The sequence below is a fragment of the Protopterus annectens genome, chromosome 1.part1 (genome assembly GCF_019279795.1).
Source record: "Protopterus annectens isolate FY-2018-M chromosome 1.part1, PAN1.0, whole genome shotgun sequence".
Lineage (NCBI taxonomy): Eukaryota > Metazoa > Chordata > Ceratodontiformes > Protopteridae > Protopterus > Protopterus annectens.
This window is the reverse complement of record NC_056726.1, coordinates 1873729187-1873755976: the sequence shown is the minus strand read 5'-3', so window position 1 is coordinate 1873755976 and position 26790 is coordinate 1873729187. Positions and strand designations below refer to the sequence as shown.

At 39.8% G+C, this 26790-nt stretch overlaps 1 protein-coding gene across 11 annotated transcripts in view; it reads right to left on the bottom strand.

The window, feature by feature from the left end:
- The window catches only part of LOC122812836 (protein 4.1-like), a gene marked incomplete at its 3' end in the record, with an annotated part of 3376257 nt that overhangs the window by 1928217 nt on the left and 1421250 nt on the right, over positions 1–26790 (bottom strand). For all 11 annotated transcript variants that reach the window (XM_044084885.1, XM_044084929.1, XM_044084895.1 and 8 more), the window contains 1 exon segment: positions 25206–25248. In XM_044084885.1, the coding sequence (XP_043940820.1) occupies positions 25206–25248 (43 nt within the window).

Genomic DNA, 26790 nt, shown 5'->3' with positions numbered 1-26790 from the left:
AAATGCATGGCAGATAGAAGAAGAGTCCTGCAGGTGCACAGCGCCTAAACAATAGACGCAAGCGGTGTGCCCATCTGTCGGAGACATTTTCTGACAGCATGAGTCACACTTCTTGAATCCAGGCACTTTGGATTCTTTTGACATCCTGTAACAAGAAATACAACAATAGCTAACAAATCAAAATACAGTCTACAGAAAAACACAGTATACTAACAAACTAAAGCTAAAGTTTTTTTTTTTTTAATTTTTTTTTGATAGGAAAGCCTCTAACTCAAACGGCTAGCCTATAAAGAAATTAGAAGGAAAGCCTCTAACCTAAACGGCTAACCTGACAAGAAAGGATAAGAATGGGGGGGGGGGGAGAACTCTCTAAGTTAAATGAGTTCGATAAGGAATGGAAGGAAGCTACAAATACACACTAGCTAACACAACCAAAAATAAGACGAAAAGTTAACAATAACACCTAGGAAAAAGACTATTTTTAGTTAAAAAGTTCTATAAAGAAACTTTATACGAGCCTGAGCCAGAAAAACGACACCTCACTGCTGAAGCGGCAAACGAGATCTGGGTAGCTATCGCTAAGCATCATGGGATAAGGGGTAGCCTCGAGCCAGTAAACAGCTCTTGAGCTATAGAAGATGGCCGATTCAGAGCCAAGGATCGGCTCTGATCCCAACCAGCAAGAACGAAGGCGAGATAGACAACTTAACATTATATGTTCAAGAGAAGGAGCATGAGGTTTAAGGGAAGGCATGAATTCATCAGTTTATATAATGGTCAACTCATGATAGTTAGAAAGAAAAAATATGTAGTACAAAATACTTGTAAATATAAAACAAATGTTAAAATGTTTTGTTTTCTATTAATGTAAGTTTGCTCATGTCTTAAGTGATAATTTAATAAAGTTGTTTAAAAAACAATAGCTATTCCTGGGCCCCGGAATTCTGGTATTCTGCTCAACTGTTAGAAAGCTTTATTTTTCACCTCCTAAGGCAGAGACTCAATAAAACTCATATTTGCCAGTTTTAAAGAAAATCAGTGATATATTAATCAGAAAATGTAACTGAGGGTACCCACACAACTTCTGCAAAGAAAAGCTGCAGAGAAACAAATTCTGATATATTTTTTTCTTCAGAAGTCGTGGTAAAATTGCAGATGGGTCACCAAGCAAATGAAAATACATCCTGCAAATACAGATGAGAACTGGACAGAATATATACAGAAGTGCTGAAATGTAAAAGCAAATAAACACTGGAAGTGACAAAAAAATATGCCCTTGAGCTGTTCACATGTCGTCCATTCACAAGGTGCAGAAATGGCAGAGTCCAAAAACAAATGTGCAGAGCTTCCAGGAGAAAGTAACAGAATTAGAAAACAGATCTCGCAGAGAACCTCTGACTTACAGGTATCCCATAAACAAATGAAGAAGACAACTTTGTGGCTTTTATAAAAGAATTTTTGCAAACAGATTCCCTCTCTCAAGCAGAATTACACTTACAAAGGCTACACAAGAATTTTAAAGCTAGAAATATGACCGTCTAGAAAACAGAAAAGACCAATCCTAGTGAAATTACAGACCTACATGAAATAAGATGCACTAAACTATGGCAGAAAAGTAAGCTGCTTAGACTGAATAAACCCATGTCTATGTGGGCAACTTTTCCTTGGCTACAAGAAATAGAAGTCTTGTTTACTCCTGCCATGTACTTTTGTAGGGCAAATGGTCTGAAATTTAGAACAGTGCTCAGCCTGCTTTAAAGTCTATTATCCGAATGGACTGAAAATTGATTTGGTAGCAGCAGATGCATAAACTGAAATCAAGCAATGTACATCCAACTAATGCTGTATCAACGGGGGTGGGGGGGGGGGGGGTTGGAAAATCTACAAATGAAAACTCAGTAGCTTCATTGAACAACTTGGTTTCATTCCCTTTCTTATTCATAACGAAAAATGTAACAGAGACAAAGACAGACATACTTTCTTAGCTGCAAAGAGATGAGGAGAAACTGCCCAGATCCTAGTGCTGGAAATAGAGCAAGTCTTGAAAAATAACAGAAAAGTGACTACAAATTGATTTCTTTACTGACAAAGACTGATGTTTTTGAGTAATCAGTTGCATTTCCCTTGCTCAGCTGCTAAGTCCAAACTCTATTTCCAGATGAAAAATGTCACCAAAAGCCAAGGATACAGATGATTTTTTTGGGGGGGCTTAAATCATGGGAAAAGACGCAAATGTCACCGAGCTTCCAAGGACTGACATAATGAATTCATTACCATTTACAGACACTAACTAAACCACAGAGTGCTTGCAACTGTAGCAATAATGGATTCAATCTACTTAAATAGCAAAGCAAACTGAACAGTGGGATTTGTTTCATAGTGGATGAGCTGAGTTCTTGTATATAAAAAAAAAAAAAAAAAAAAAAAAAAAAAAAAGGCTACCCAGGAGGAAGCAGACACAATGTAAAGATCATGGCCCTGATTCCAAAAGACTTCCACTGAGATTAAGCTGAGAGCAGGTGTTTTGGACTCTGGTTCACAGGTGTGTAATAGGCTGATAGCCCTGGGCCTTTACAAGCCTAGCCATAGGATTACCCTGGCATCTTGCCACCAGACCTTAGTTCCCAGTTCCTCTGTAGAGCAGAGCCACTGGAATTATCCCCGGGGTGACCTGAGGTGAATTTTCTATTTCCCATCAACTCATCAAGATTTCTCTTGAACAGGGTCAGCAAGGTGCTTTGCTTGACATGTATGGGAAGTCTATTCCATAGCACAGGCAGTCCCTGGGTTATGAACCTGTCTCTCTAGTACGTTCTGTTGACTGTGGTAATGAGGTTGAGTTCTCTGGAGCGTGTGGTGCGGAGGGATTGGGATTCCTTTAGATGTAGCATGTCTAACAGAGCTGAGTCAGACAGGGCTTTGTAAGTCAAGCAGAGATTGCCTCGAAGTAGGTGATATGAGACAGAGAATAGCTGGAGTTTTTTTTTAGTCTGTCCATAAAGGCCGTAGAAGAACCTCAGGACACACCACGAGAAGGTATCAATCTATTTTATTCAATAAACATAAAAACGATAAAAAAGATAAGCGCTTTCACGTGCTGAAAACGCACGCTTCATCAGATCTCATTCAATGCCATAAAGTGCTTCTCTTTTAAAATAAGTTAAAACCAATAGCAATGCATACCCAATCAAGGGATGCTTAATCCTAGTAGCAGCTGTACATAATCAGTTCCCTTTTTTTAATCAATTATGTTGCCCCTGGGATCCGCTCGTATACTGCAACATAAAGATGTAAAGCTGTTGCAAATGTTGGTATATTATTGCAAAGTTTAAAAAATTTAGCATTAAAAATCACAACAATTATTCTCATTTCTAAGTAATAAATACATGTTGAACTCACTCATTCAACATAACATAACTTATCAAAACTCACAATTTCATGAATTAAATAATTTCATAAATTGTTCCATTACCAGGTAACTTAAAAAATCCTTAAATGTCAGCAAATATGAGCTAGCTTTAAACATGTCTGCATAAAAATAGTGCATAAAAAATATATAGTGAGAACTCTATACATATCGCTTAAAGCTATTTAAACGTGGCAGATCATGAATCTCGTACATATTTCAAACAATGCTTTCATCATACAACTTGCTTGATTACAAATGATAGCAGAGACCAAAACTGCCCTAACAAAACTTAATGGCCTTATATAAAAAATTACCTAACAAACTTTTCTGACAGATTGCTTATAGAAGTCTGCAAGGATTTCATCAGACGCAGATGACTAAATTAACAGGGTTAGTAATTCTGAACGCGCTGTTCCGCTATAAACAATAACTCATGGCAGAAAGCACTGATTCAACAGACGTCTAAAAAATGTATACATTCACATCACATTTCTGACGAGTCCTTGCGTCAATAAAACTAATAAATATAATCACTATCAAAACCATGAAAATCCAGAAAAATAACTGGGAATGTATAAAAATATATAATAGTGTCTAAGAATATGAATAATATGTTCATTTTCATACTCTACTTGAATTCAACCAAGGTGAGAAGATATCAATCACGAGTTCTAAACCAGGGTTTATTTAGATAAGAATTAGTATCGTGGTTGGTCACTAGTGTGTTACATCATATGACCCTCCTAAATATCTCCAGTAGAAGGACTGAAATCCAGCATTCCTACTCCAGTCCGGATTAATTATTCATCTTTAGTGTTAGTCCATGTGATTTAAACTATACTATCAGTCATCAACTCAAAGATAACCGTGTAAGCCTCATTGTGTTCAGTGGAATTTTATAAAGCAGCAAGTCAATCAAATTATGCTAATCAAATCATACGTTTGTATTGTGATAATGTTTATAATAAACACCTAAAAGTGAATTATAAAATGTTCAAAATAAAGTTATCTATCAATCAAAATAGGCTTCAACGATATGAAATTGTTGATACCTGGCTCAATATGGGCTCCTGTTTTAAAGATCCACTCTAATTCTAGTTTGGCTAACTGGTTAGAGTTGTCACCCAACCTTCCACTTCTCTTTAAAGTTTGTAACACTCTAAACTTGAAGACATGTTCTGGATATGCTCCTATGTGTCTGGCTAGAGCATTGGACTCTGTTTTTCCGTATATCATAACTGTGATTATATATACGGTCTCTCAACTTTCGAGTTGTTAAACCTATATAAAATGCTGGACAGTATTGACAGTTAGCCATATAGATCAGGTTACTAGTGTTACAATCATAATATGCCCTGGGTTCAAATTCAAAAACTCCATTGACATGTGTAAAGGCCTGAGTAGTAGTTATCCATTTGCACATGTTACAATTTGTACATGGAAAAGTACCTAATTTGTTGTATAAATTATGTGTATCTACCTTATTGAAATTCCTAGAAAATATCACTTTGAGATTATCACAGGTACGAAAAATAAAGTGAGGTTTCATACCAACCAAAGTTTTGATTTTTTCAGTGACTGTCAAAATGTTCCAATGTTTAGACACTATCTTTCTGATCTGCTCGCTATCATTTGTGTATTTCATCATATAAGAAACTCTGTTCTTATTGAACCCACCTTTCTTCCGAAATGGGCCTACGTTGCAGGGATAAGTGTGTGTTCTATTATTAGTATTATCTACTTTAGTCTGGGTATTCAATAAATGATGGTGCAAAGTTCTCTGTCTTATCTCATTGACCATGATATCATCATAGCCTCTGGCTAAAAATATCTTAGTCATGTTGTCCGCTTCCTCTTCCAAACTGGTGGGATGCTGTATAATTCTATGTAACCTAGTGAATTGGGCTTTCACAATACCAGGATAGACATGCCTTGGATGCATGCTGCTGGACTCAAGAATGCTGTTCCTCCAGCATTCTTTCCTATGGAGTCCAGATTGAATGATGCCTTCGTTGTCTATATATAAGTGAACATCTAAGAAATTAATTTGTTCCTCAGAATGTTGCAAGGTAAACTTCAAAAGTCTGTGGTAGAGTGTAAATAATGAACAAAACTGCTCAACTCTTCAGTAGTGCCTCTCCAAAATAGCAGGATGTCATCTACAAATCTTCTATATAGGCATATTTTATCCATCCAATCATTATTAAACAGGCAATGCGTTTCCCAATAATGTAATACCAAATTGGCATACGAATTAGCATGGGGTGCCCATAGCCACACCCATGTCTGTAAATAATACCTCTGATTAAAGATAAACACATTGTTGTTAAGCACTGTATCCAATAAATGGCCTACAAGAATCTGCCTATCATTTGAAAAGCCACTCACACTCACCATGACTTCTCGTATAGCTTGCATCCCATATTCGTTTGGGATGCAAGTAAACAAATTGCATACATCCAAGGTAACTAGTAGAAAGGAGCCTCTAATATTGTCCTGTCTACTGAACATCTGAATATCTTGTAATAAATTTTGTGTATCTTTCAGCACTGTTTCTATTTGGTCTACCATAGGTCTTAATAACTTTTCAATAAAAATTGAAATATTATATGTGGCCCATTGTCTCCCAGATACAATGGGACGATGGGAATAGGTCTAATTCCCTTATGAACCTTAGGTAAACCTTTCAGTGATGGTATTAACGGTTCCTCTATATTCAAATATTCAAACATTTCTAAGCTCAGCTGTCTGCACATAAGTAGATCGTACAGGTCTGAATGAATATTCACAATAATGGTCCGTACTTGTTCAAGGGTAATCACCTTATAGCTATCATTCAATAAAGATTGTTCCATATTCCTAATATATTCTTGCTTGTCCAATACTACAACACCCCCTCCTTTGTCGGCTGCAGTTATGATTATACTGGGATGTTGACTAAGCCTTCTCAATGACTGGTGCTCTGCTCTATTTAGGTTACAAAATCTATTCGTGACACATTTAGAAGCATAAAACATATAAAAATCACTCTCACACGATTTCACAAAACATTCCACCATGTGTGAAAGAGGAGGACAAAACACACTTTTACGTTTAAAGTCAAAAGTCATGTTATTCTTGTCGTATTTATCTGCAGAGTCAATGCTGCCAAAGTATAATTTAAGCGCTATATTCCTTGCAAACATTCGTAGGTCTACAAAAGTTTCTGTGGGTCTACTGGGTTGTGACGGTATATAACTCAGTCCACGGTTCAATAACGCACAGTCAGATGGTGTAAGATGAACACTGGAACAATTAAACACCAAATCAGTCAGAACATGTACTTTTCTGTTGACCGTACCTGTCTGACGAGCTTTTCCTTTTCCTGGGTCCTCTGCTTGTTGACCTTCCTCTTGAGCGTTGTCCCGTTCGAATTGGAAAAGGAGCCTCTGCCAGTTTATTGAAAACAACATTCGCTCTCCTTACTGTCCCTGTTCTATTAGACTCATCTTCCGATAGTAGTGCTAGCTGGTTTGGTGGCGGAGTATTGCAGTCGTCTCCTTCTGCTGCTGTAGGTAAACTGGATAAGCCGGCTCGGGCCAAGCTGGGCGTATTAGAAAGGGAAGGCGCCAAAACTACGTTGGTTTGACTTCCTGCTTCTGTTTGCTTAGATGTTTCTCTATGTTGGAATCTGTCATTGTTGGTTTGTGTTCTCCCTTGAACCCTGGGCCAAACAAAGATGTTACCGGAGCGGAAGTCATCCGCATCCCTGTTTAGTTTACGTTGCTTTATAGTTTTAAGCTTTTCGCTGTAACTATTAATTTGGGTTAGAACCAGGTTCAATTTCCTTGTACACAAATCTGATTTATAGTGTTCTGTTATATTAATATAAAGTTCATTGGTTCTTTGTTCTAAATCTGTTTCAATAGGTTCAAAATAATCAATAAGCAAGTTAATATATTTAAAGCTTACTTCAAGATTCAGATCTTGCCACTTCTTTAACAGATCAGGGTACGTTTGGCCATAGGTCGGCATGCATAGTACCCGCATTCCTCTCGGGATAATTTTGAAATGTGAGCATGCTTGCAGATGTTTTTTCTGCCACGAAAGTCTCTGCAACTTGTATAGATTGTTCTCAAGTTCTTTTATAGCATCATTAAATTCAGTTAAATCAAAATTGCTGGAATTGTTCATGGCCGGTGCACTCACCATATCATGGAAATCCATACTTAACAATGGGTTGTTATTCGTTGGTAAGAAAGCAGCTATTTTTGGTAGTTCCGTTGGTCTCATCGGGTTATAGCCAAGCTCAATGTCACTCTTCTCCATAGCGTGAGAGCGGAAACACAAAAACAAATTGTAGAATAAAAGTGAAAAATGTCTCCGCTCTCCAAAGTGTCCTCTGGCAATATAAAAACTGTAAATACCGTAGAAGAACCTCAGGACACACCACGAGAAGGTATCAATCTATTTTATTCAATAAACATAAAAACGATAAAAAAGATAAGCGCTTTCACGTGCTGAAAACGCACGCTTCATCAGATCTCATTCAATGCCATAAAGTGCTTCTCTTTTAAAATAAGTTAAAACCAATAGCAATGCATACCCAATCAAGGGATGCTTAATCCTAGTAGCAGCTGTACATAATCAGTTCCCTTTTTTTAATCAATTATGTTGCCCCTGGGATCCGCTCGTATACTGCAACATAAAGATGTAAAGCTGTTGCAAATGTTGGTATATTATTGCAAAGTTTAAAAAATTTAGCATTAAAAATCACAACAATTATTCTCATTTCTAAGTAATAAATACATGTTGAACTCACTCATTCAACATAACATAACTTATCAAAACTCACAATTTCATGAATTAAATAATTTCATAAATTGTTCCATTACCATGTAACTTAAAAATCCTTAAATGTCAGCAAATATGAGCTAGCTTTAAACATGTCTGCATAAAAATAGTGCATAAAAAATATATAGTGAGAACTCTATACATATCGCTTAAAGCTATTTAAACGTGGCAGATCATGAATCTAGGTACATATTTCAAACAATGCTTTCATCATACAACTTGCTTGATTACAAATGATAGCAGAGACCAAAACTGCCCTAACAAAACTTAATGGCCTTATATAAAAAATTACCTAACAAACTTTTCTGACAGATTGCTTATAGAAGTCTGCAAGGATTTCATCAGACGCAGATGACTAAATTAACAGGGTTAGTAATTTTGAACGCGCTGTTCCGCTATAAACAATAACTCATGGCAGAAAGCACTGATTCAACAGACGTCTAAAAAATGTATACATTCACATCACATTTCTGACGAGTCCTTGCGTCAATAAAACTAATAAATATAATCACTATCACAACCATGAAAATCCAGAAAAAATAACTGGGAATGTATAAAAATATATAATAGTGTCTATGAATATGAATAATATGTTCATTTTCATACTCTACTTGAATTCAACCAAGGTGAGAAGATATCAATCACGAGTTCTAAACCAGGGTTTATTTAGATAAGAATTAGTATCGTGGTTGGTCACTAGTGTGTTACATCATATGACCCTCCTAAATATCTCCAGTAGAAGGACTGAAATCCAGCATTCCTACTCCAGTCCGGATTAATTATTCATCTTTAGTGTTAGTCCATGTGATTTAAACTATACTAACTATCAGTCATCAACTCAAAGATAACCGTGTAAGCCTCATTGTGTTCAGTGGAATTTTATAAAGCAGCAAGTCAATCAAATTATGCTAATCAAATCATACGTTTGTATTGTGATAATGTTTATAATAAACACCTAAAAGTGAATTATAAAATGTTCAAAATAAAGTTATCTATCAATCAAAATAGGCTTCAACGATATGAAATTGTTGATACCTGGCTCAATATGGGCTCCTGTTTTAAAGATCCACTCTAATTCTAGTTTGGCTAACTGGTTAGAGTTGTCACCCAACCTTCCACTTCTCTTTAAAGTTTGTAACACTCTAAACTTGAAGACATGTTCTGGATATGCTCCTATGTGTCTGGCTAGAGCATTGGACTCTTTGTTTTTCCGTATATCATAACTGTGATTATATATACGGTCTCTCAACTTTCGAGTTGTTAAACCTATATAAAATGCTGGACAGTATTGACAGTTAGCCATATAGATCAGGTTACTAGTGTTACAATCATAATATGCCCTGGGTTCAAATTCAAAAACTCCATTGACATGTGTAAAGGCCTGAGTAGTAGTTATCCATTTGCACATGTTACAATTTGTACATGGAAAAGTACCTAATTTGTTGTATAAATTATGTGTATCTACCTTATTGAAATTCCTAGAAAATATCACTTTGAGATTATCACAGGTACGAAAAATAAAGTGAGGTTTCATACCAACCAAAGTTTTGATTTCTTCAGTGACTGTCAAAATGTTCCAATGTTTAGACACTATCTTTCTGATCTGCTCGCTATCATTTGTGTATTTCATCATATAAGAAACTCTGTTCTTATTGAACCCACCTTTCTTCTGAAATGGGCCTACGTTGCAGGGATAAGTGTGTGTTCTATTATTAGTATTATCTACTTTAGTCTGGGTATTCAATAAATGATGGTGCAAAGTTCTCTGTCTTATCTCATTGACCATGATATCATCATAGCCTCTGGCTAAAATATCTTAGTCATGTTGTCCGCTTCCTCTTCCAAACTGGTGGGATGCTGTATAATTCTATGTAACCTAGTGAATTGGGCTTTCACAATACCAGGATAGACATGCCTTGGATGCATGCTGCTGGACTCAAGAATGCTGTTCCTCCAGCATTCTTTCCTATGGAGTCCAGATTGAATGATGCCTTCGTTGTCTATATATAAGTGAACATCTAAGAAATTAATTTGTTCCTCAGAATGTTGCAAGGTAAACTTCAAAAGTCTGTGGTAGAGTGTAAATAATGAACAAAACTGCTCAACTCTTCAGTAGTGCCTCTCCAAAATAGCAGGATGTCATCTACAAATCTTCTATATAGGCATATTTTATCCATCCAATCATTATTAAACAGGCAATGCGTTTCCCAATAATGTAATACCAAATTGGCATACAATTGCATGGGGTGCCCATAGCCACACCCCATGTCTGTAAATAATACCTCTGATTAAAGATAAACACATTGTTGTTAAGCACTGTATCCAATAAATGGCCTACAAGAATCTGCCTATCATTTGAAAAGCCACTCACACTCACCATGACTTCTCGTATAGCTTGCATCCCATATTCGTTTGGGATGCAAGTAAACAAATTGCATACATCCAAGGTAACTAGTAGAAAGGAGCCTCTAATATTGTCCTGTCTATTGAACATCTGAATATCTTGTAATAAATTTTGTGTATCTTTCAGCACTGTTTCTATTTGGTCTACCATAGGTCTTAATAACTTTTCAATAAAAATTGAAATATTATATGTGGCCCATTGTCTCCCAGATACAATGGGACGCATGGGAATAGGTCTAATTCCCTTATGAACCTTAGGTAAACCTTTCAGTGATGGTATTAACGGTTCCTCTATATTCAAATATTCAAACATTTCTAAGCTCAGCTGTCTGCACATAAGTAGATCGTACAGGTCTGAATGAATATTCACAATAATGGTCCGTACTTGTTCAAGGGTAATCACCTTATAGCTATCATTCAATAAAGATTGTTCCATATTCCTAATATATTCTTGCTTGTCCAATACTACAACACCCCCTCCTTTGTCGGCTGCAGTTATGATTATACTGGGATGTTGACTAAGCCTTCTCAATGACTGGTGCTCTGCTCTATTTAGGTTACAAAATCTATTCGTGACACATTTAGAAGCATAAAACATATAAAAATCACTCTCACACGATTTCACAAAACATTCCACCATGTGTGGAAGAGGAGGACAAAACACACTTTTACGTTTAAAGTCAAAAGTCATGTTATTCTTGTCGTATTTATCTGCAGAGTCAATGCTGCCAAAGTATAATTTAAGCGCTATATTCCTTGCAAACATTCGTAGGTCTACAAAAGTTTCTGTGGGTCTACTGGGTTGTGACGGTATATAACTCAGTCCACGGTTCAATAACGCACAGTCAGATGGTGTAAGATGAACACTGGAACAATTAAACACCAAATCAGTCAGAACATGTACTTTTTCTGTTGACCGTACCTGTCTGACGAGCTTTTCCTTTTCCTGGGTCCTCTGCTTGTTGACCTTCCTCTTGAGCGTTGTCCCGTTCGAATTGGAAAAGGAGCCTCTGCCAGTTTATTGAAAACAACATTCGTTCTCCTTACTGTCCCTGTTCTATTAGACTCATCTTCCGATAGTAGTGCTAGCTGGTTTGGTGGCGGAGTATTGCAGTCGTCTCCTTCTGCTGCTGTAGGTAAACTGGATAAGCCGGCTCGGGCCAAGCTGGGCGTATTAGAAAGGGAAGGCGCCAAAACTACGTTGGTTTGACTTCCTGCTTCTGTTTGCTTAGATGTTTCTCTATGTTGGAATCTGTCATTGTTGGTTTGTGTTCTCCCTTGAACCCTGGGCCAAACAAAGATGTTACCGGAGCGGAAGTCATCCGCATCCCTGTTTAGTTTACGTTGCTTTATAGTTTTAAGCTTTTCGCTGTAACTATTAATTTGGGTTAGAACCAGGTTCAATTTCCTTGTACACAAATCTGATTTATAGTGTTCTGTTATATTAATATAAAGTTCATTGGTTCTTTGTTCTAAATCTGTTTCAATAGGTTCAAAATAATCAATAAGCAAGTTAATATATTTAAAGCTTACTTCAAGATTCAGATCTTGCCACTTCTTTAACAGATCAGGGTACGTTTGGCCATAGGTCGGCATGCATAGTACCCGCATTCCTCTCGGGATAATTTTGAAATGTGAGCATGCTTGCAGATGTTTTTTCTGCCACGAAAGTCTCTGCAACTTGTATAGATTGTTCTCAAGTTCTTTTATAGCATCATTAAATTCAGTTAAATCAAAATTGCTGGAATTGTTCATGGCCGGTGCACTCACCATATCATGGAAATCCATACTTAACAATGGGTTGTTATTCGTTGGTAAGAAAGCAGCTATTTTTGGTAGTTCCGTTGGTCTCATCGGGTTATAGCCAAGCTCAATGTCACTCTTCTCCATAGCGTGAGGCGGAAACACAAAACAAATTGTAGAATAAGAGTAAAAAATGTCTCCGCTCTCCAAAGTGTCCTCTGGCAATGTAAAGACTGTAGATACCGTAGAAAAACCTCAGGACACACCACGAGAAGGTATCAATCTATTTTATTCAATAAACATAAAAACGATAAAAAAGATAAGCGCTTTCACGTGCTGAAAACGCACGCTTCATCAGATCTCATTCAATGCCATAAAGTGCTTCTCTTTTAAAATAAGTTAAAACCAATAGCAATGCATACCCAATCAAGGGATGCTTAATCCTAGTAGCAGCTGTACATAATCAGTTCCCTTTTTTTAATCAATTATGTTGCCCCTGGGATCCGCTCGTATACTGCAACATAAAGATGTAAAGCTGTTGCAAATGTTGGTATATTATTGCAAAGTTTAAAAAATTTAGCATTAAAAATCACAACAATTATTCTCATTTCTAAGTAATAAATACATGTTGAACTCACTCATTCAACATAACATAACTTATCAAAACTCACAATTTCATGAATTAAATAATTTCATAAATTGTTCCATTACCATGTAACTTAAAAAATCCTTAAATGTCAGCAAATATGAGCTAGCTTTAAACATGTCTGCATAAAAATAGTGCATAAAAAATATATAGTGAGAACTCTATACATATCGCTTAAAGCTATTTAAACGTGGCAGATCATGAATCTCGTACATATTTCAAACAATGCTTTCATCATACAACTTGCTTGATTACAAATGATAGCAGAGACCAAAACTGCCCTAACAAAACTTAATGGCCTTATATAAAAAATTACCTAACAAACTTTTCTGACAGATTGCTTATAGAAGTCTGCAAGGATTTCATCAGACGCAGATGACTAAATTAACAGGGTTAGTAATTTTGAACGCGCTGTTCCGCTATAAACAATAACTCATGGCAGAAAGCACTGATTCAACAGACGTCTAAAAAATGTATACATTCACATCACATTTCTGACGAGTCCTTGCGTCAATAAAACTAATAAATATAATCACTATCACAACCATGAAAATCCAGAAAAATAACTGGGAATGTATAAAAATATATAATAGTGTCTATGAATATGAATAATATGTTCATTTTCATACTCTACTTGAATTCAACCAAGGTGAGAAGATATCAATCACGAGTTCTAAACCAGGGTTTATTTAGATAAGAATTAGTATCGTGGTTGGTCACTAGTGTGTTACATCATATGACCCTCCTAAATATCTCCAGTAGAAGGAGTGAAATCCAGCATTCCTACTCCAGTCCGGATTAATTATTCATCTTTAGTGTTAGTCCATGTGATTTAAACTATACTAACTATCAGTCATCAACTCAAAGATAACCGTGTAAGCCTCATTGTGTTCAGTGGAATTTTATAAAGCAGCAAGTCAATCAAATTATGCTAATCAAATCATACGTTTGTATTGTGATAATGTTTATAATAAACACCTAAAAGTGAATTATAAAATGTTCAAAATAAAGTTATCTATCAATCAAAATAGGCTTCAACGATATGAAATTGTTGATACCTGGCTCAATATGGGCTCCTGTTTTAAAGATCCACTCTAATTCTAGTTTGGCTAACTGGTTAGAGTTGTCACCCAACCTTCCACTTCTCTTTAAAGTTTGTAACACTCTAAACTTGAAGACATGTTCTGGATATGCTCCTATGTGTCTGGCTAGAGCATTGGACTCTTTGTTTTTCCGTATATCATAACTGTGATTATATATACGGTCTCTCAACTTTCGAGTTGTTAAACCTATATAAAATGCTGGACAGTATTGACAGTTAGCCATATAGATCAGGTTACTAGTGTTACAATCATAATATGCCCTGGGTTCAAATTCAAAAACTCCATTGACATGTGTAAAGGCCTGAGTAGTAGTTATCCATTTGCACATGTTACAATTTGTACATGGAAAAGTACCTAATTTGTTGTATAAATTATGTGTATCTACCTTATTGAAATTCCTAGAAAATATCACTTTGAGATTATCACAGGTACGAAAAATAAAGTGAGGTTTCATACCAACCAAAGTTTTGATTTCTTCAGTGACTGTCAAAATGTTCCAATGTTTAGACACTATCTTTCTGATCTGCTCGCTATCATTTGTGTATTTCATCATATAAGAAACTCTGTTCTTATTGAACCCACCTTTCTTCTGAAATGGGCCTACGTTGCAGGGATAAGTGTGTGTTCTATTATTAGTATTATCTACTTTAGTCTGGGTATTCAATAAATGATGGTGCAAAGTTCTCTGTCTTATCTCATTGACCATGATATCATCATAGCCTCTGGCTAAAAATATCTTAGTCATGTTGTCCGCTTCCTCTTCCAAACTGGTGGGATGCTGTATAATTCTATGTAACCTAGTGAATTGGGCTTTCACAATACCAGGATAGACATGCCTTGGATGCATGCTGCTGGACTCAAGAATGCTGTTCCTCCAGCATTCTTTCCTATGGAGTCCAGATTGAATGATGCCTTCGTTGTCTATATATAAGTGAACATCTAAGAAATTAATTTGTTCCTCAGAATGTTGCAAGGTAAACTTCAAAAAGTCTGTGGTAGAGTGTAAATAATGAACAAAACTGCTCAACTCTTCAGTAGTGCCTCTCCAAAATAGCAGGATGTCATCTACAAATCTTCTATATAGGCATATTTTATCCATCCAATCATTATTAAACAGGCAATGCGTTTCCCAATAATGTAATACCAAATTGGCATACGAATTCGCGCATGGGGTGCCCATAGCCACACCCCATGTCTGTAAATAATACCTCTGATTAAAGATAAACACATTGTTGTTAAGCACTGTATCCAATAAATGGCCTACAAGAATCTGCCTATCATTTGAAAAGCCACTCACACTCACCATGACTTCTCGTATAGCTTGCATCCCATATTCGTTTGGGATGCAAGTAAACAAATTGCATACATCCAAGGTAACTAGTAGAAAGGAGCCTCTAATATTGTCCTGTCTATTGAACATCTGAATATCTTGTAATAAATTTTGTGTATCTTTCAGCACTGTTTCTATTTGGTCTACCATAGGTCTTAATAATGAGGTTCTTCTACGGTATTTACAGTTTTTATATTGCCAGAGGACACTTTGGAGAGCGGAGACATTTTTCACTTTTATTCTGTCCATAAAGGACAAGTGTTTAAGACTTAGGATCCTCTTTGTGAGGTACTTGTGTGGCCTTTCCAGTTGTTGCAGGTGTCTATTATTTATTTTATTTTATTTTACATTTGTTGACCGGGCTAGTCTAGCTGGAGATATTTCCATTTTCAGTAGAGGCCCGGGGAGAAAAGCTCCACATACTTAATAATATATAAAAAAAGCAATAAGAGGCAATGCCACATACATTAGGAAGGAATTAACGTAACATTTTAAAGTAAACCATTGGGTTAAAAATGTGGAAGATAACATTTACATAACATTTATTGGCAGAGTAATAATGTAAAGGAAGAGAGAGAAGATAGGTTACAGGCTAATAGTAGAGTATTAGTCAGGGTTGCAGGTCAATCTACTTAAATAGCAAAGCAAACAGAACATTGACCTGCGTCTAGTGAGGTACATGCCAAATGAGGCACTGTACTCTATGATTGGCCTAATGAGGGAAGAGAAGAGGGAGACAATGACCTCTTTCTTCCTGGATGCAAAACCCTTAGTAATGAGATGTGCTACACAGAAGGACTTTCCGGCCACAGTGGCAATGTGGTGATCAAAAGAGATGTTGCTGTCAAACTGTGTTCCCAGATCTTTTATAACGCCTTCTGTGTTCAGTGGACTACCATTAATGTCTTAATTCATGGGAACCGAGTTTTTCCCAAAGAGGATGACGGCATTTTTTGGCATTGAGCTTAAGGCAATGGTTCTAAAACCAGTCGTTGGTCTCAGTGAGGCCATTCTGTAGGATGTCAACATCACTTGGGGAGTTAACAACAGCTCCCAACTTGCAATTGTCCATGAACTTTGCCAGCCAGAGTCCATTCTTGTTGGCCTGGACTTCAGAGAAGTAGATACCAAAACAGAAGAGGACCCAGGACCGAACCCTGCGGGACTCAACTCATGACTAGTCAGCAGTCTGACTTGAAGTCAGCTACTTTCACACTGTGGGTTCTGTGAGCCAGTTTGCAACCCACCTAGTGATATAGGGGTTGATGACTAGCTTAGTGACTTTTTCTACAATTCCTGAATGGGAAATGGTATCAAAGACTTTGGCCAGATAAAGGTAGGCTGTATGAACCACACTGCCTTCATCCACAACTCTGGTGACTGACTCAAAGAAGTTGACCAATTTGAGCAGGCATGATCTACCCTTCACAAAACCAAACTGTGTGGGATTCAGAATTTGGAGATTCCCTATATCCTTGTTTATTAGGTCCATGCTGATGCGTTCCATAGCTTTGGATATCAGACTAGTCAGGCTAATCAGGTGATAGTTCCCAGGGTCTGTAGTCACTCCTCGTTTGTGGAGAGGGATGACTGTAGCAGTGCACCATTTGGTAGGGACAAAGCCTGAGGCGAGGCTGTGATTGAAAAGGGCACACAGGTGAGGTGCCAGTTCACGTAGAACACAGCCAGGGATATTGCCAGGTCCATAAAAGCTGTATTCTTGGCCTTGGACAGTGCTGTTTTAACCTGTGCAGTAGTAATACTGAGTGCCTGGCAATCTGGTGGTATTGTGGGTCTATGTTAAATATTCAAACATATGTCAAACATTACAAGGTCGAGACCAAATGTTCAACATTTGGATGTTCGAATATCAAAAAAAAAAAAAAAAAGAAAAAAAGAAAAACACACTAACAGTGTGAGTAGGGGGGCAAGCCCCCCTGCACCCCCCCACACCCCCTACTTATATTTTTTATATATATATATATATATATATATATATATATATATATATATATATATATATATATATACATATACATACCAACTCCGAGGCCGCACTTCAGTGCAGAAAAGGGAAATTCTCCCCATCTGCACCATACGGCACCGTTGAAAGTCAATCTTCGAACACTTGCAATTTCAAATGTTTAGTCTCGACAATGTAACGTTCGAAATTGTGAGTGTTCGAAGAATTGACATAGACCCGGTATAGTGATTGTCTCTTTGGGGGGAGGGGTGTAAAGTTGGCACTGAATCTGTCAGCCAGTATACTGGCAATATCTGTTGGCTCGGTATAGGAGGTACCACTGTGCAGTAGCTCAGAGCAAATCTGGGTACTGCCGTTGAGATTCTTCACATAACTATAGAAGGCCTTGCGGTTGTCTTTACTATCTGTTGCAATTTTGTTTTCATAGCTAGCTTTAGAGAATTTGATGAGGGATCTCAACTTTTTGTTGAGGCTGACAACAGCATTTTTCCAGTCTTGGAACTTCACCTTATTCTGCATCAATTTCCTCCTCCTGTTGTATGTAGACTTTGTTCTTGTAGTAAACCTGATTACAGACAGGCCCTTACACTGAAGTTAAGTCACACTGAGACCAGTTTACACAGAGAGCAACTCCGTTGAAATCTGGTGTCATGAATGTAATTCTGAAATGCTGAAACTTTTCAGTAATTTCATCTTACTATTATAGCTTCAGTGCAGTACAGTTAATGAGAAGTTATGTACCTACCATAACGTTCCATGTTAGTTGTCTTCTCTCGCCTTCTTTCTTGCTTGATGGGTTCGGAGCCCATCCTCGGCTCCGACTCGGCACTTTGCTAAGCTCGAGAGTCACTTTTACCAGCTCGAGGCAGCCCCATATCCCATGATGCAAGGCGGTAAGTACCCAGATCTCGTTTGTTGACTATAGGCAATAACACCTAGCATAAAAAACTTCCCAAAAGGAAGAAAGAAAGGCAGAAAAAAAAGCCTGAAGGATGGGTTAGGAAGACCAGAACTGTATGGTCTTAAGAAGCATTCTTCCATGTAGGGAGAAAAAAAGGTCTGTCCAGGCCTGGGTGAAGGAGGGAGGGTCGCAAGAAAGAAGGCGAGAGAAGACAACTAACATGGAACGTTATGGTAGGTACATAACTTCTCAATGTTAAGTTGTCAATCTCGCCTTCATTCTTGCTTGATGGGACCGCGTCCCTAGCACCTGTATCCTGGGTGGCTCAATGGAACAGACTCTTGAGAACTGTAGAGCCAAAACTGGCTCTATCCCTGGAGGCCAAATCCAATTTGTAATGAGAAACAAAGGTATGAGGAGTGGCCCAAGTGGCTGCTGCACAAATAGTGTCTAATGGAAGTCTAGCCTGAAAGGCTGTGGAAGTGGCTAAGCTTCTGGTTGAATGCGCTTTAGGTTTCGAGCACAGCTGTTTTCCCCTGAGCTGATAGATTTCAGAGATGACAGAAGAAAGCCATCTAGATAAGGTCACTTTTGAGACAGGAAGGCCTTTTTTGTTATCCGCATAAGAAATAAAGAGCTGATCGGATTTCCTGAATTGTTTCGTTCTGTCCAAATAATATCTGAGTTGGCGGTGAACATCAAGATAATGTAATTTTTGTTCCGATCTGTTTGAGTAATTTGGGAAAAATACAGGAAGGTCAATAGACTGATTCAAATTACTCTTTGAGGCGACCTTAGGCAAAAAGGTCAGATTAGTTCTCAAGGATACCCTGTCTTTGTGGAAGACCAAATAAGGGGGACGAACCGAGAGAGCATGAAGTTCAGACACTCTCATAGCCGAGGTAATAGCAACCAGGAAGAGTGTTTTCCATGAAAGAAATTTCAGGGAACATGAAACAGCTGGCTCGAAGGGAGGAAGAATCAAGGATGTCAGCACTAAATTTAGGTTCTATTGAGGAGGAGGACTCCTGACTGGAGGTTTCAGGAGAAAGATTCCTTTTAAGAAGGCTCTACAAAGCCTGTGGGACATGATGTTGTGATCTGCGAACCCGACATGAAAGTTCGAGATAGCAGCCAACTGAACTTTGACCGTGGAAGAAGAATAGCCCGCGTGAAAGATTTCCGCGAAGAAATCCAAAACTACTTGAACTGGAGCAGTAAAAGGATCAATATTTTTAGCTTTTGCCCAACAAGAAAAACGTTTCCATTTGCTGGTATAAATCCTTCTAGTAGAGGATTTTAGGGAAGCCACTATGATATCCCTAACAGGATTAGAGATCATAGGAAGCCTGGCTAAGGAAGGAAGTGGAGCAACCATGCTGTGAGGTTGAGAGAAGGGATAGACCGGTGCAGCTGACCCGATTGGTGAATCAGAAGGTCTGGAACTGGGTCCAGATGCCACGGCTGCACCAAAAGGTGACGATGGAGGAACGGAAACCAAATTTGTCGAGGCCAATAGGGAGCAATGAGAATCATTTTGGCTCTCAAAACGGTGGCTTTCTGGAGAACTTGTGGAATCAGTGGAAAGGGAGGAAAGGCATAAAGTCGTCCCTGGGGCCAATCCTGGGTTAGAGCGTCTCTGGGGGGATGGCCTGGCAGTGGGAAGAGAGAAAAGAAGTCTGGGCATTTGCTGTTTTGGGGAGTAGCAAAAAGATCGCAACATGGGCGGCCCTATTCTAGAAAAATCTCTTCCACTATAGATTGTTTGAGAGACCACTCGTGAGGCATGAGAATAGCTCTGCTCAATCTGTCCGCTAGAATGTTGGTTTTCCCAGGGATATGCGTTGCTACCAGAAACCGATGAGAGGAGATCGCCCATTGCCAAAGTCTGAGAGCTTCTCGACACAAGGGGTAGGATTTGGTTCCGCCCTGTTTGTTGATATACCATACTACAGACATGTTGTCTCTGTGAACTGCAATTGTTCCAAAGGGAAGAAAGTCGTTGAGGGCTTGCAACGTTAAAAGCACTGCTCTCATCTCTAGGACATTTATGTGCAGGTGGTATTGAGCGGTTGCCACGTCCCATGAACCATCCTGCCCTGATAATGACCCCCCCACCCGATCAGGGAGGCGTCCGTAGTGACAGTGGCTACCGGGGCCGGGGGTACAAAGGGTCTGCCTTGGTGAATCTGGGGAGAAGTAATCCACCATGAAAGATGATTCTTGCAAATTTGTGTCACCAGGATTTGGTGACGCATTGGAAGTTGTTGGTACGACCACTGAGTGAACAACATCCACTGAAGCAGACGCATGTAGAAGCGGGCCAGGGGAAGAAGGGTAATGGCCGCAGCCATGAGGCCCAAAACCTTCAGAACCATTCTGGCTTGCACCTTTTTGCTGGCAAGGATGATCCTCACGAGACTTTGTATATCTGAGATTCTTTGGTCTGTGAGGGTTGCTGACATCCGAACAGTGTTTAAGTTTGCGCCTATGAAGGTAACAGACTGGCAGGGCAATAAGGAGGATTTTTCGTAGTTGATCGAAATTCCCAATTCAGTGCAGATATTTAGTGTATAATCCCTGGCTTGAAGAAGTTGATGCCTGGTGGTGGCTGAAAGGAGCCAGTCGTCGAGATACGGAAACACCTGGAATCCTCGACGTCTCAGGTGAGCCGTGACCACTGCCATACATTTGGTGAACACTCTGGGGGCTGTAGTGAGACCAAAGGGCAGGGCTCTGAATTGAAAATGACTGGACCCCAGCCGAAAGCGGAGAAACCTTCTGGAGCGGCTGTGAATTTTTATGTGATAGTACGCGTCCTGAAGATCTATTGAGCACATCCAGTTGTCCTTCTCTAGGAAGGGCAAAATTGACTGAAGTGTGACCATTAGAAATCTTGTCTTTCTCACAGACTTGTTGAGTCTGCTGAGATCCAATATTGGTCTCCAGTCTCCCATCTTTTTTGGGACCAAAAAGAATCTTGAGTAGATTCCGGGCTCTGAATGGTCTGTTGTAACTGGCTGAATGGCTCTTTTTTGTAGAAGCTTTAATACTTCTAACTCTGCAATTTCCCTTAGACCAGGTGATACATCTGGAAGGGAATTTGTGTGAGAGAAGGGACTTTCCTCGAAAGGAATTTTGTAACCCTCGGATATAATCGACTGTACCCATCTGTCTTGAGTGAGGGAATGCCAGGCTTCTGGGTACAGCGATAGTCTTCCCCCGACTGCCTCCAAGGATGGACAGTCGGGTAACATCTCAGGGATGCTGGAAGGGCTTGTCAGAGAGAGGCTCTCTGCTTCCCTGGTTCTGTGGACCCCCTCTGCCTCTAGAGCGGCGTCTGTTGTTATTACCCACTCTGCCTCTAGGGATAAACTGACCACGTGTATCCGGCGTGACTCCTTGGGATTTGCGGAACCACATCTTTCCACCCTTCTGTCCTTTGGGGTAAGGTCTAGAAGGGGTGGAAAACGGACCTCGGCAGAAAGAGTCTTGCCGTCCTGTTCACACCTGGTCAATGTATCCTTCACTTGAGGGCCAAACAAAGCTGACCCATCAAAGGGAGAGTTTGTGAAGGACGCCTTAAAGGGATCTGCAAAATTACAGAGCCGCATCCAGGATTGACGTCTAAGAGCCAACCCTGTACCTGCGGCTCTACTCGCTCCATCTGCTGCATATGATATAAGTCGCATGGAGGAGTTAGCTATAGAATTAAGGATTCCTAGCTGAGAAGCAATTTTCTCTTGAGCCCCTGCAGCCGTAGGATCCTGTACTACTTCACCTAGTTCCTTAAGGATGTCCCTTTGGAGTCTGGTGAAGTGACATAGGTAGTTCAGCGAGCGCATAGCAAAGGTCGCTGAAGAGAACATCCGCTTACCATACCTATCCATGGTCCTAGAATCCTTGTTAGGAGGATGGACTGGTACGGAAGGATCTGCAAGTTCCTTCTTAGTGGCAGCCGCCACCACCATGGCATCAACAGGGACACCTTTCGTAAGGAATTGCTTCTCCGAAGGGGCAGTAATAAATTTAGATGGCCTCCTAGGAACTGGCTCTACAGAGTCAGGAGCAGCCCAAGCCTTTCGAGCAATAACCTCCATAAGGGGGTCGAAAGGCAGAGACACCCAGGAGGTGGAGGGCCGAGATCCAAACGCCTCTAGGTATACAGACTCATCCTCAGAGGGATTTGTGTAGGGCCAGTTTCCCCTCTGTTTTAGGAGTTCTAGGATGTCTGAAAAGGAGACATCCTCAGAGGGGGATCTTGGGGATCCCTCCGACTCATCTAAGTCAGTATCTGAAGTGATAGACTCAGGGGAGTCTAGGTGTTTCCTCTTACAAGTCCTCTTGTGCGGAGGATCTCCTGACTGATCAGGAGAATCCTCGGAAGAGGGGGTTATTCCCAGTGGGGAAACCTGAGGCGGTGGATCTGTGGGTCCGGGAGCAAGAGAGATGGAAGAGATATCGACAGGTACTGTAGAGGGAGGAGCTAAGGGAATGGACTGCTGGCTGAGCCCAGTGGCCAGCACACTCTTCATCACCTCGAAGGCCCCCCTCCCAGGGAGGTCCGAGAGAACCCGTTACGAAGAAACCGGGACTCCAGGGCCCACCGAAAGGGAAGGCTCCGAGGCAGATGTCGGAGGCGAGCTCACCAAGGCTGAGGCTCCAAGGGAAAGAGCGGGGTCGGACAAGGGTCCAATGCCACTCACCCCCTCGGAGGAGACCAGGGAAGCCCGACCACCGAATCCCTCCAAGGAAGGTCTCGAAGAGGAGATAAGAGTAGATGCCGAGGGTGCAGAAGGGGGGGGGGGGTATCAGCCCCTCAGCCATAGCAGTAACTATCCCCGTAGACTCCAGCTCCAAACTCTGAGGTAGAGTTGAAGGAGGAACTTGAAGAGGGTGTGGACTAATAGTCGTCTGTTGAGACGGACTATGCAGCATCTGGGCCAGTGCCTGTGATTTCAATAATCCACTTACCACCTTCTCTAAATCATGGTCTGAAAGCCTGGACGACCTAGATGATCGGCTCCGATGGCTCCGCTCCAAGAGGAGAGGTGAGGCCGGAGCCGAGAGTATCGGTTCCAAGGAAGGGGACCTGGACCTCTTCCTCGAAGGAACCATCGGAGCCGAAGAAACCATAGATCCCGACGGAGCCGAGGACTTTTCGGCTCCGAATGAAAGTCTCGATGCATCGGCTCCAGCCGGAGCCGATACAGACATAACAGTAACGGTATCGGAGCCGGTCGGCGCCGACACCGAAGCCTGAGCCACATGGTGGTCGGAGCCAGTCGGAGCCGACACCAATGTGACCATAACAGTATCGGCATCGATAGCCATCGGTGCCGAAGATTTTTGCAAAACAGGATAGGCTCCAGCCGGAGCCGATCTAGACTCCAAAGGAGTCGGAGCCGAGGCCACCGGCTTAGATACAGAAGCCTGGGCCTTAGAAGACTTAGAAGTCTTGCTCTGAGCCGATTTGGCCGGAGAGCCCTCTGGTTTAAGGAGACCCCTTAAAATCAACTTATTTCTCCTCTCCTGCAGGACTCTCTGGCTAAAGGAATGACAAATTGCACAGGAGTCCTGCAGGTGGAGAGGTCCCAGGCAATATAAACAAGAAGTGTGACCGTCTGTCAGAGACATCTTCTGACAGCACGAGTCACACTTCTTAAAGCCTGAGACCCTTTCTTTGGACAAAACAGTACACAACAACACAGTCCCAAACAGACAACTAAAGTTATCTAATATATAGTAAACTAACCTCTCACACACACACACCCTGACAGGGGGGGGATGGGAGGGAATGAAGGCCTGACTAAAAGAAGGGGTAAGGAAATATAATTTTAGTCAGAAAAGGGCTTACAAATAAGTAAAAAAGAAGGTATTCTAAAGAAAAGTGAAAAAAGTTAAATTTTAGGGGCAAAAAGTAGTTTAAAACTAACACTTACCAGGAGCTGGCAAAAGGAGGACCTCATCAGCGAAGTGGCAAACGAGATCTGGGTACTTACCGCCTTGCATCATGGGATATGGGACTGCCTCGAGCTGGTAAAAGTGACTCTCGAGCTTAGCAAAGTGCCGAGTCGGAGCCGAGGATCGGCTCCGAACCCATCAAGCAAGAATGAAGGCGAGATTCACAACTTAACATCCTTGTTTATAATGAGGTAAAATTGCAGCAATGCATATAGAACACTTGTTACGAAGATTTGCTTCACAGATATTAAGTAGGGGAAGAGAAACCAAATCAGAAAGCATGCATGTAACACTCCTGAAACTGTTTTAAAAAGTGAATTTTATTTCTGCAACAGTATCAAACACAGAGATTGAAGGGATAGAAATGGAAAAATCTTTGTAATGTTTTCTTCTACACAAACCTGCATCTTATTACCACAAAGCAAAGACGCAAAAGAGCCATGGTCAAAATTATGTATAACACACTTCGCATACAACACAGAAACAACACAAGCAATGCACAAAAAAAATCTAAATTTACAGCTGGGTCTTGGTGAGATTCATGGTGAACAGACAATCATGGTCTGGTGAAGACTGTCTTTACAGCATTATTTTAATGTTTCTCTTTAACAATGCCTGTTTTAAAACTGGGGGAAAACTCTAAAAATTCCAAATGCGTGGTTCTGAAAACAGATTATATTAAACAATACTACATGTAAGAATGACACTAGGTCTTTAAAGATCAGTGCAATCTAAACTGTTTTGTTGAAATACACCGCTTCCTTTGAATGCTAAACAGATATCCAAACTGTCACCACCAGGTTATCTATTTGTCTTAGCTAGTAGTCCCACTGCGTAAAAATTGTTGAAATACGCACTAGCATTATTAGAACCAAGAAATACTACTTACCATGTACTTGTTTCCTGATCTCTTTTAAAGGATCTAGCCAGACCTAAAAAATGGGGAAAAAAGAAGTGCAATTAAGAACAAAAAGGTTCACTGCCACAAGCGGTCTTCATAGCTAGGGTATTATATAATTATATGCAAAGTGTAGCTCTAAAACATCTCCAAGAAATAAGTAAACATAACAATCTGTATTATTAACTTTATGCAACTAAGGACTGACAAAGGACCTTAGCAGCTTGCAATTAGTTAATGCCTAAACCAGTGGGACATCAACTGTCCCTAGGTTGTACTACATGAGCACACAGAAAAGAGAACTTCCAGGTTTATCTAGGGTTCATCCTTATCCTTACAAGGGAATTGAGTATGTCTGTTTGACACAGGAAAAGCAAGGATTCCACTCATCATTCTCCATTTCCTGACCTACTTTCTCTTAGAAGTCACTGCCTCTGTTCAACAGTTCACCACATTTCTTGTTTCTTTTTCTAACTGCATTCTCTACTACTCTCCTTTTCAACCACTCCTTTCAACTTCCTGAACTCACCCCAAAGGCAGTTCTGAACCTAACCACACACTTTGCTGTCAAGCCCATCAAAATGTCTGCAGAGTGCAGCCTTTTCGTCTACTCCTGTACTAAAACACAATTTGGGCAATACAAGTCCTGCCTGACACATACCTATGTTTTTTTTTATTTGTTTTAAACCCATTTTCTTGCAGTCAATCATCACTTGTTTACATAGTTTCCAAGCTTTACGATGTTTTATAACAGGTATACAAGTGTGCTTCACCCTTACAGCTGCCACTTAGAAAACAAGTATGTGCTTTGGTCTTTGAATTTACATTTCCAAGTTTAACCATGAACCACACAAACTGAGCAATTATACTTCTCAACTGTACAGATTTCTGCAGAATGTCCAGATTTCTGCCTCATATTTATGGTTCATTTCTCATATGAGTGTCGTTTTCTAGCAAATCATTGGCAGATCACTCAGGGTTTAAGTCAGGGGATAATGACAGACATTTGAGTTTCAAACTTCATACCCTTCAGAAAACCTTTGTAAATGCAAAACCTGTTATTCTATCAGCTTTCCAAGTTTGTATGAGCAATATTTAAAAAGTGTCCCTATTTGTGGGCCTTTGTCCCCCCATTATTTATGGCTTTGTACAGATTTCTTCCTCTAGGAGGTTGAGAGGCATGCAACCATTGTTACACCAGTTTTCAACCAACAATTAAACGAAACTTGCCTGCAGTACATTTTTTTTGAAGACGGAGTTGAATAGATTGTTTTCCAAACATTCCCCCCAAAAAAGTGGTCACTGATTGATGCTTCACAGGAAAACAAATCAATGCCGCATACTTTAAAACTGTGTGTTAAATAACATCTAGCTGAGTAGATTATCTAAGGGAAGCTGTCAGCAAACTCACATAAATTAAACTTCAACCACAACATTGCAGCTAAGGCAAGCACTTTCTTCAGTTGTAAAAATACAGAGTTGTTAAGAGTAGACAACACTTTGTCACCAAGAACAGCACTGTCACTAAAAAGCCGCATAATTTCCACAGTGCTTTTCAAAATCTAAATAAGCCAAT